Source organism: Emys orbicularis, chromosome 6 (genome assembly GCF_028017835.1).
Source record: "Emys orbicularis isolate rEmyOrb1 chromosome 6, rEmyOrb1.hap1, whole genome shotgun sequence".
In the NCBI taxonomy this organism is placed as follows: Eukaryota; Metazoa; Chordata; order Testudines; family Emydidae; genus Emys; species Emys orbicularis.
In genome coordinates this window covers 83289326-83301118 of record NC_088688.1, presented here as the reverse complement: position 1 = coordinate 83301118, position 11793 = coordinate 83289326, and the positions used below count along the sequence as shown (strand labels likewise).

At 39.0% G+C, this 11793-nt stretch overlaps 1 protein-coding gene across 1 annotated transcript in view; it reads right to left on the bottom strand.

Annotated features, from left to right (window-relative positions):
• Window positions 1-4927: 4927 nt before the first annotated feature.
• ROR2 (receptor tyrosine kinase like orphan receptor 2) overlaps window positions 4928-11793 on the bottom strand; it is a 114192-nt gene continuing 107326 nt past the window's right edge. The window contains exons 6-9 of the mRNA XM_065405900.1: window positions 11124-11438; window positions 9609-9854; window positions 7536-7738; window positions 4928-6370 (exon numbers count right to left, since the gene is read on the bottom strand). Of these exons, the coding sequence (XP_065261972.1) occupies window positions 4928-6370; window positions 7536-7738; window positions 9609-9854; window positions 11124-11438 (2207 nt within the window). The remainder of the gene's footprint in view (window positions 6371-7535; window positions 7739-9608; window positions 9855-11123; window positions 11439-11793) is intronic.

Below are 11793 nucleotides of genomic sequence, written 5' to 3'. Positions count from 1 at the left end.
ATCTATGAATCTCCTTGTGTCTCACATGAAAGGGCCCTCAGAATTGAAGTGCCTGCACTATGAGTTGCACAGGAATTGCTTCCTCAGTGTACCCTAAAGTTGGTTGGGGCCATAGTCCACCCCCTCCCACTCAGCACTAGCCCACATAGAGGCAATATGCTGTACCCCATGACTGCATGAGGGATGATCTAGAAGAAATTCTGCCACCTTGTGCCAGAATCCCCCCTGGAGCTTATTGTGAAGTGGTGTAGCTGTTCCCAAAGTGCACCTAAATCATTAAAGGAAATAGAAGTTTGCTTACTACTGCTAGCAGAAACTCTTTGGTTTCAGACTTGCAAAATGTCTCACCTGACACTCATGCCTAGAATCAGACCTGGTGCCCCCTTGGCTTGTTCACATAAGACATCACTGTGGAGTTGTCAGTGAGTAGCTGGACAATCCTGCCCTGAATGTGAGGCAGGAACTGCTGAGCTAGTGTGCGCAACTTGAGTATGTTTATGTGAAGCCCAGCCTCGTTGACAGTCCACAAACCCTGAGCCTGAAGGGTGCCCAGATGTTCCCTCCCAGTCCCACCCCATGGCTAAGACATCCCTTATCCGAATCATGGGTGGGGATGTGGGGAGAGACAGGAACTCCCTACAAGTCTTGGCTCTTCCATCAGTCCAGCAAGGACAATATCCTGTCTGGGATACATACCAGCCTGTCTAGATGGTGAAACTGAGGATGATAGACTGCCTTGAGCCATGCCTGTAGAGCCCCAAGATGCATCCTGACATAAGAGATCAAATATGTACATGCAGCCATGTGACTTAAAACTTGAGGCAATTGCTGACAGTGGTCTGAGGATGGCCTTGAGGAGGGACGCAAAGAGATCCCATTGAGTTTGAAACCTGGAAAGAGGCAGGAATGCTTTGGCAGATATTGAATCCAAAACCGCACCAATGAATTCTATTCTTTGCAGAGTGATCTCAACTTCTCTTTGCTTATTTTCAGGCCCAGGATGTTGAACAGACACATTGTTTGATGGACTGTGGCCTGTACATTTCTGTATTGAGAAGCAGAGCTCAAAAATCAGATCACTAGTGAGAATGGGAGTGACTGCTACAGTGAAGCAAATTTTCCTTAGAGTATTAGAACTATAATGTGCCCAACCCTTGCAGATCCAGGAAGCTCAGTACAAATGTTCTCAGGGAGGGGTGTACATGTGACCACTTAGAATTGTGGGTCAGGCTTTATGCCCATTATTAGTGTCAAATATTAAACAGTGTGATTTAAGTGATGCTCAAAGCTCAGAAAAATAGGATACATCTGTATTTATAAATTTGTGTTATTTATGAAATTGTATCTCTGCTTTCAAATTAGTTGTTTTTCCCCACATGAGTCACAGCCTGCAATGCTCTGGGAGTGGTATGGTAGAGTGACTTTTGAGGGACTGTTTTAAATCCACATGAACTGAGGCACTGAATTCATTGGCTGGGAAACTCTTACCTCTTACAGATGTATCACAGAATCATAGAAGGGCTGGAAGGGACCTTGAGAGATTATCAAGTCCAGCCCCCGATGCTGAGGCAGGACCAAGTAAACCTAGACCATCCCTGACAGGTGTTTGGCTAACCTGTTCTTAAAAACTTCCAATGACAGGGATTCCACAACCTCCCTTGGAAGCCTATTCCAGAGTTTAACCACACTTATAGTTAGAAAGCTTTTCCTAATATCTAACCTAAATCTACCAGATTAAGCGCATTACTTCTTGTCCACTGGAGATGGTACATGAAGAACAACTGATCAGTCCTCTTTATAACAGCTCTTAACATATTTGAAGACTTGTCAGTTTTCCTTCCATCTTCTTTTTCCAAGGCTAAACATGCCCAGTTTTTTAACCTTTCTTCATAACTCAGGTTTTCTAGACCTTTTATCATTTTTGTTGCTCTCCTCTGCACTCTCCCCAATTTGTCCACATCTTTCCTAAAGACTGGCAGCTGTAATTTGACACAGTACTACAGCTGAGGCCTCACCAGTGCCAAGTAAAGCCAGACAATGACCTCCCATGTCTTACATACTACACTCCTCGTACTACACTAGAGTGATATTAGCTTTTTGCAACTGCATCACGTTGTTGTTGTATTCAATTTGTGATCCACTATAGCCCCCAGATCTTTTTCAGCAGTACTACCACTTAGCCAGTTACTTCCATTTTGTAGTTGTGCTTTTGATTTTTCCTTCCTAAGTGCAGTACTTTGCACTTGTCTTTATTGAATTTTATCATGGTGATTTCAGACTAATGCTCCAATTTGTCAAGGTCATTTTGAATTCTAATCGTGTCCTCCAAAGTGCATGCAACCCCTCCCTGCTTGGTGTCATCTGCAAATTTTATAAGCATGCTCTCCACTCCATTACCCAAGTCAATAACGAAAATATTGAATATTACCGGATCCACGACTGACCTTACGTACAGTTTTTCAACAAGTTGAGCACCCCTTATTTACAGAATCTTCATCTAGACAACATTTCCCTGGCTTGTTTATGATTATCATGGTTTCTCAAAAGCCCAGGGGTATATTTTGTACTACCCTCTTTCTTCTGCTCCGTAGTAAAAGCAACTAAAGTAGCTGGAAAAACTTGAAGCAACATCCCACCACTATGTAATGGGAACTCTGATTTTATATGCTTCCTTTAGTTGAGAGCAGCATTTTGCAATTCAGATAATTGAAGTATTTATATTTTTCCATGTCTCACCTGATTTTACAATGTTTAGAATATTCAAAGGCCTGGAAATTAGCAGAGCACAAATGGGATAAATGGGGAAACAAATGCCTAAAAAATTCCCTTACATTTGCCCTCTTCCACCATCAGTTGGGTCAAGAGATCATTTAGGCTTCATATAAGGAGCAAACGAAAACTGATAATAAAACGCTGGATTTTTTTTCTCATTGTACTGATACACTAAATTTATGAGGCGTGAGGATGCAGATTAGGAAAATTTATAAAACCAAAAATTGTAAAGATGTTGGACTGTATTAACTGCGGTAAACATTAGGATATATTGTTCAGAAGTGGTTCCACTGTGCATCAATAATTAATATTTGATTTCTCTTACTGGAGAATTTTGGACATCACTTGGCCAGTCTTGCCTCTAATTCTTTGTCAGTAAATAAAAAAGTAAGCAAAAGAGCACATGACAAGTGGAATATGCTGTTACATGTCAAAGCCAAAATAATTTAAAAAAAGACAAAAGTAGTAACTTCAAAAATATTTATAATGTTTTATTAATAGCATCCAAAGCCGCCTTACATTAACAAAAAGCAATAGAGCTTTTTCATTGTTTTCCTACCAGTGCATTTCCAAGTCCAGGTGAAAAGCGAGAAACCAGTAAAGCTGCCACACCAGTGACATAGGCTATCGGTTACAATGATGCACACCTTGTAAGTAAATCCAAATTGAGTATAATAGTAGTTCATAATTAAGTGTAGTAGTTCATACAAAAGCTGTAACCATGAGGAACTTTGGCCATTTCCACTTCTACAGTGTACTTCATTTCACAAAGTGTTATAACAAAAATAACTTCTGTAGGAACTGTAATGATAACTTACTTAATCAAACGTTTTGCATCACTTTATTGGATATTCCATGTTGAATTTACAATTTATTACTATACTGTGTGTTGGCTATTACAATACTACAGTGTGTGTGTGTGTGTGTGTGTGTGTGTGTGTGTATTACAGAAACAGTCATGAAATGTATGGACCTGCTTATATATTTTACAAAATGAACAAAAAAAAAAATACAATAAAACTGCATCCCAAGTGGATAATGTAAACGATTAAATTATAAAGCCTTTTCTTCAAAGATCAAAATACTTAAATGAAAAAGGTATATAAAATGTAATAAAACATAAATTACATTTAAAGATCTGTACATGATTCATCTTGCAAGAAGAAGCACAAAAACAGCATCCTGTACAATACTGCTTATTTTGGTCTTCTAAAATTCAAAAATCCATTTTCACTAAGAAGGCAGGAAACTAACAAGGTTTTACATGCAATCTAGCACTATCCTCACTAAAATCAGGTGAGTTCATAACCCTGCAAAAAACTTTTTAAATGTAGAAATGTGTATCTTAAGCCCTTTTCTGTACTTGACAACCAACATGCAACATAAGTTGGATTGTTAAGTTAGTGCACAGCCTCCCATGTGTCTGCTTTTGGTTAACAATGTATTACGGCTAGTTGCTGCTAAAAATATGCAGCAGTGAAGGAACTCATTCACAGAGGAAATCAACTGATCTCATTGGAAGTTTCTGCCATAGTCATGGGAGTAATGTAAGAAAGACATTCTCTCTTTTCTCACGTTATGTCCCGTTTCCCTAATTTTCTGCCTATTGTAATACAAACATGGAACAATATTCTTAACTTTTTTTTCCGATTTAAAAAATAAACATACAATCTCTTGTTCATTATATCAAAGAGATAAATACTATATGCTCAGCTGTCCATCACATCCAGGGCACTTCTTCACACTCAGAGCAATCCTGCGTGCTACTGCAGTTTGATTCCTTTTTCTGTTATTGACTTAAGCATAATTCACTAAAATTACAATCACAGATCATGATATACATGATGTGCAATGCTACTCCGCAATATGTTGCACAGCAACAGTACATTATAGTAAAGCAGCCTCCCTCAAGAACGGTAGTCAATAAAAAAATTAGAAACAGCAATTCTATACCATCATGTTTGTTGCCATCAGATTTTTGCAACCATCAATAAACTTGGTATATCATTACTGCTGCATTTTATTTTATTTTTAAGTTTGGTCAATTGTGGCTAAAAAGTCAGATCAAAATGACTGATCTTAAGTCAAAGGGACTACAGTCTCCAACTGCACTGAAGTGATGTGAAACTTTCTCTTAGTAGTGAGTCCAATTTCATTAGGCTTCTGATTGAATCTCTGCTTCATCCATCTGAAGAGTGTCATTATCCCCCAGTAATTCTGTTTCTGGTACAGAACCCTCCTCCTCCTCTTCTTCCTGGACAGGTTTCTGGGCTATATCTTCTGCTCCATTATGTGTATCATCTGTACCCTCTGAGAGCAGAGCAGCCCTGTCTGCCACAGATGCATTGGAGGGTGCTGTTGTTACATAGCCTGTGCTGGTAGAACCACTCCCACTGTGATGGGAGCCCGGTTTTGGAATCATCTGTGGAGGCATTTGCTGTGGAGCCATTTGCATTGGGATTTGGACCGGGTAAAAATTTGGCAAGTAGGCGCCATACGCTGGCATTGGTTGATAACCATTGACAGGAATGTAGAGCTGAGGAGGTGGGACCATTGGTCTGATCTGCCCTTTCATTGGTATGAACTGTGGTTGAGGGAACGCTTGAGTTTTCTGCTTTGGTCCAATGTACCTAGCATTGCTGATATTACTAACGGGACTTGTGCTGAGAGAACTTGTTTGTGTGGTGTTGCTTGCCCCAGAGGTTTGTGCTGAGCTGTTGTAATTAGAAATGTTTCCCCATGTTCTTAGTCTATTGTGAATATCTTTAAATCTTGGTCTTCTGTTGGGGAATTCATTCCAACATTCCAACATCAAAGTGTATATCCATGTGGGGCAGTCGTCTGGACATGGCAAAACCTGTCGATTCCTTATCATTTCAATGACATCCTGGTTAGAATAACCACAGTAAGGCTGCAGGCCATAGCTGAAAATTTCCCACAGCACAACTCCATAGGACCAAATATCTGAATCAACAGAAAATTTGCCATACATGATAGCCTCAGGGGACATCCATCGGATAGGAAGAAGGGAATTTCCCATGAGTTTATAGTAATCAGCAGAGTAAACTTCCCTGAAAAGGCCTAAATCAGATATTTTCACATTAAGCTTATCAAATACCAATATATTTCTGGTGGCTAAGTCCTTGTGAACGATATGATGACTTGAGAGGTATTCCATTCCCGCAGCTACCTGAGTCACAATGTGAAAAAAATCTGCTGGTTCCAGAGCTGATTTTACTGTCTTGTCATCATCAGTGCTGCCAACATCAGAATGGGGAGATCTCATAACTAAAAACTCATGGAGATCACTGTGGGAACAATAACTAAAAATCATGCTGATGGGCTGTTCTTTTGTCACTATTCCCAGCAAGCAGACAATATTTGGGTGCTGTAAACGTGATCTCATCATTGCTTCATGTTTGAATTCTTCCCGAAGAGCCAATTCTGCTTTGTCTTTGAGTGTTTTGATGGCAATAGCTTGTGTCTGTTCACCGGGCGTTGTACCAAAGAGATGCCCCTTGTAGACTTTTCCAAACCTCTCTTCCCCTAGCTCTTCCATAAACCTCACAGTAGACAGATTGATCTCTTTAAGTTTAGTCTGGAAAAAAAAAATCAAGGTAATTCCTAGTGTTTTATAACACTACAATTCTCTATTAAAAGACAAAACTAATGATTACATGCTACCACAGGATGATGGTTTTGTCAAAATTAATTTTCCATTTATATCGTTGTATATTCAACTAGATCTTAATTTTACTCATAGCCCTGAAATGGATGATACCATTATCAGAAGTCCAAATTTAATTGTGTTGGAAGGTAAGCATGATTATTTCAATCGATAGATACAAAAGAGCAACCATATTTCTGCAAGTTGAAAAGATTATCAATTCTGGGCAAAATTGGCAGCTTTAGAAACAAGGGAGTACTTGTTTAACCATAGGACAATCAGACACTGTGTAGACTCCCCATACAGCTCTGCCATTAAACCTCATTCATTAATGGATTCATAAAATTAATACACAGTTTGGTTCAACTGGCAATGTCTATTCTTTCAGCTGACAGTTTTCTGAACAGGTGTTGCCAACTGTACCAAATTGTGTATTGTCTTTTTGAACTAACATCAAGTAAATACTAGGATAAAAATTCTACTTTAGATCTGAACAGAATTCTAACATGGAGACCTTTTAATTAGCCAGAAAATCATTCATATTCTGGAGGTTAAACTATAGACATTTATCAAAAATTTTAAAAAGTCATTTTGATTGTACTGTCTTCTGAGTTACCCAGGCTTAGAAGAATATTGTACATAGACTCTTCCATATCCTCTTCCCCCAGTCCAATGAAGACTTCAGCATATTGGAAACCAAAGTAGAGTAATTTGGAAGGAAAATTGTTGCATGTACTGCTTAAAACAAGCAAAACTACAAGCCATTACCAGGGCAAAATTAAGAATGAATCAGAAATATCAAGATTTCTAGTCACCGAAGTAAGAAGTCAAAGCAAAGAATGACTAGGAGTACCAGTTACACACACAAATACAAATTACATAGAAATATTTTGGTATTGAAAGCTGTATTGACTGTTGATTTGGGTGCTCAACTTTGAGAGATACCCCAAAGGACCTGATTTTCATAAGTTGGGTGCTTTGTAAACACTCTGAAAATCAGGCCTTTTACAGATGCCTCAATTTGGCCAAAATGTGAGGCATTCAAAACCATGACATTTTTCACAATCTTGGCCTTTAAAAAGTCTGCAAAAAATACCTGTTTGTGCTGATTAATAAGTGGCATTTCCATGTCCTGGCTAGGAGATGCCATCAACTGGCGACGTTGGGGTGTAGCAGCAGATGCCTTTTGTTTGTTCCTACACATGCAGACCAAGAAGAAAAGGCAGGCAATAACCAAAGGAATGGCTATGCTGGGAACCAGAATGTAGAGGATCCCCATTTTGCTGTTGTCACGTGGACCTGTCGGGATTTAAATATTTATTGTTTTCAGGTGATGTTTTTTAAAGTATTCAAAAACAAAGTAAATTAAAAACACTAGTGTGAATATTGAGACTAATCTTTAAACAAAAGAAGCAAATCACATGATTTTAAAACAGAAGTTACATTCTAAGTACAGGCTTTTAATTCCATCAGCCACAAACTAATTTTCTGTCAAATATTTCTGAGAATTAATGTTGAGTGGACATGGCAACTAGTGGGTTCAAGGATACGTTATGAAACCACTGGATCAATTTCATTTATAGTTTATTTTACATCTGAAACACTATTATTGAACTTTCCCAGTACAGAAACTGCAGAATACAGACTGTTGTGCAATTGCATTAACTTGCTTACTGGATGAAGTACAGTGATTAGTCTTCATCATTATACATGCAGGCATGCACGCACGAGTGATCTGAATGTGATAAACTGCAGAGCCATATGACAAACAGTCCTTATCATCCAACTTTAACCCTTTCATCAGCACTTTGCCCACTAATTTAACTCTGCCAACACTACTGTGTTGGCCCATAAAATGTGGAATTCTCTCCTCACCTCCAAATTATTTAGATACCATTGAACATTTTGGTATCAAGGCAGTCTCATTTCTCAGGCAGACGAAGATGAAAAATAGTGTCAATATATTTAATAAAGGCTCTCTAAAGCATTTCTAAAATATTTTTCTGTAAGATGTGTGGCATATACAGAGTACAGGACAGCATGGTATGGTACAAAAGGTTTTATTGGCACTCCTTTGGGATGCCTTATGAAATTTGTGACTATGCCATTTCTGAGTGCTTCCCTCCCAAACTCATACCAATAAAATCTTGATAACACATCATGTAATATACATTTTTTTCTTTTTAAGTCAAATCAAGAAAAAGTATTAAAGTGAGGTAAACCAGAATTTTTACATTTTACTGTTTTAATTTTTTAAGTACTGCCTGTCTGTACTGAAGCAACGTTTGTAAGGCTTATACTTCACACCTGTTGCAGCAGGGATTGCGCCTTTCTCCTTGTTCTGCACAGTACTGAGCTCACCTTTGGCACTCAAACGAACAGTAATGGCTCTAGACTGAATTCTATGCTAATGCGGTGAAGCTAAAGGGACTGTACTAATGTGTCATAGGCAGGACTCCATTGGGTTAACTAGGATGGCTTCTTGCTAATACTAATGCAATACTGATTCATGAGCATTTTCACTACTTGGTATTTAGTCTAGATGATTTATTTTAAAATCATGATCTGTATGGTGCCTTTGATTCTATGCTTTTGATTTTGTTTCCTATAACCAAGTATAATGCTTTATCTCCCTCTACAGGATATGTGAATTATCATCTCTATTTTCCAATGCCAAAGTTGGGTAAAGCCGACTTTTGTTGGTTTCTTGGCTTAGTACATAGATTGCCATCCACCTCAAGACCAGATTGAGAATCTATGTTCTCCAAACTAAGATGCCTTAGATAGAAACAGTGGCATAATGCTGAATGGTGTTACATAAAACCAAAATATTTCTTAATGTATATTCAGAGCAATCTCAACTATATTAACCAAATCAGAAACCAAACTGTATACGGAAATATGATATACTAAATGCATGTAATATCGTTAATTGTCTCTGTTTTTTGCTCCAGAAATACAATAAATAGACAGTACAGGGGTCCAGGCAACAAACTTTGGTCTGAAAACAACATTACAAACGTGTAACAAGAAACAATGGTGCCACACTAGAAGCAATGAAAACCTTAGAATTGTAATTTTCTCAATGAGTAATACTCTAACAATAAGCAATATTTAAAACTGTTAAACCTTTAGGACAGTAGTAAGGGGGAAAAAAGAGAATACATACTACAAGACGGTACTTCACACAGTTCCATGCGTACGTTTTTATTCTGTGTAAAACACCAGGGACCATCCATCTGACTTCCAGGATTTCGGCAATATGCATGTCCACCTCCTAGCTCTGGAAACTGTGTGCTTGTCAGATCATGGTTATGAGGATGCTGGGAATTCCAATGCTGACAGTTGTGGCCTGATTTGGTGACACTAATGGTCCCTCTATAATCAGCTCCAGAGCCATTGTAACACTGGTGATCTGTAACAAGGGATTTCACATAAAATTAAAATAAATGAAGAGAACACTTTATTGCTGCTGCTCTCACATGCAGAACTTCACCCATTAGAGGGAGTGCCATGGACCCTAAGAAGCATGGGAAATTATGCTTGCTATTAGCCCCTGGAGCCAGATTTGATTGGCTGACTTCTTCCCTTGCTTGGTTACTCTCTTTCCCCTGATCCCAGTTGCTTTTGTTTTCTCCATGCCCTCTGGCTGGTATCTTTTCCAACTCCCTGGCTGATTTTGTCTCCCTCTTCCCCCACAAACACACCTCTTTGACTGATTCTGCTTCTCAGCTCCCTTGGACTAATCAGCTCCTAAGTACCTCTGTATTGCAATTCAAATGGTTACATTTCATCCTAATTGACCCCAACCAGCTCTACTCCACTGCCCCTGCTGCTCAATTCTGCTGATTGCTAGAAGAGGAGGCTGTACTGAGAGGATGGGAATTCAGAGTAAGCTTAGCCGACTGTGAATCTTGCCAGCTATCTACATATAGTCATGTTAGTCTAATGTAGCTGAGAGGTAAAACAGCATGTGAGTATGGTGATCAGTTACAGAGGAATGGAGTAGGTAGAGAAAAATAGCAGTATATAATAATAACAACGAATCTAACCCTTGGATGCAAATATAACACCCACAGATGCATGCATCCAGTATAGCAAGGATAATTACACTCCCAGCTTGATTTGCAGGATTAATAGTCCATATAAAAAGAATGAAAGTAAATTATCCTCAAATGTATCATTTCTTAACAGCCATTTCAAGTGAAGCTTTTGTGACCTACTTAAAGATTACTGAAATTCAAACAAAACCTACACATAGATGGATACAGAGTCTCAGCCAAGAGGCCGAGGACTGAACAGGACAGGTGAGTGAACTCCACTCTCCCGACACAGGGATCCTACAGAACAGAGTTGTGGTATACTGACAGTGGAGTGGGGAAACTTTCACTTGTTTCTGGTGTACTTCTTGTGTGGATACAGGCCTTTAGCTTCCAGAGTTGTAATTCAGCAGCTTTCATGATCATTCAATTCCTCTAAGCTTCCCATCTAGCTCTATATTTTGCAACACTGCAGGTTATGATCAATATTATGTATTACAAAAGGCAATCAGTTCTCCTTATGAAAACATTCAGTATGACAATAAGTTTATGTAGCTAGAGTCACTGAAGACCATCTCATTTCAAAATATTGTCAGTGACAAGAGAAATAAAAAAAGCTCAAAGCTTGAAAGATTAAACCTTACATCTGTTGAGCCGTTCTATAGGGATCCCAATTCTTATACAGTTGGCAGCCTCCAGAGTTTCAGGCAGTGGCAGGTCCTCACACTTGGGCAGTTGTAGTTGCATCAGAATGAGGGGATTGGACCTAGCAATGTTATATTCCTGCCTACAGAGGTCATTCTCCAGAACTTCACATTCATCCCGACACAGCTCCCTTGGCTTGGGGGTCCGAGAGCGCTCATCACACAGTGGAAACACAAAGTGGCAGAATGATGGGATGGCAAACTGCGAGCACTGATCAGATAAATGGGTAGAAGTGCCAATCATGGTAAATGCGGCTGGAAATAAACAAAAATTACTGGATGAGCACTAGTACATAATAAACTAAACAAAACAAATAAAATAGTTTTTATGTTAAGACAGCACCTTGTGTCTTGAAGGATCTCAAAGCCTATCTACATTCAGTATCGGTGAGGTGGAGTGTGGGAGCTGGGCAGACAAACAATGCACAGAACAATAGTGGAAACGAAATATTGGCTAGACTTAATGGGGCAAACCCAAGTGCTGTTGTATCTTTAATGTCCATGCAGAGTGCACAGGACCTCAGTTTCTATGGTGTGAGTCAAGACACCCTTACAGAGTAAACAGAGTACTTTATTTATTTGTCTTAGAAGACTGAAGGACTGAGCCAAC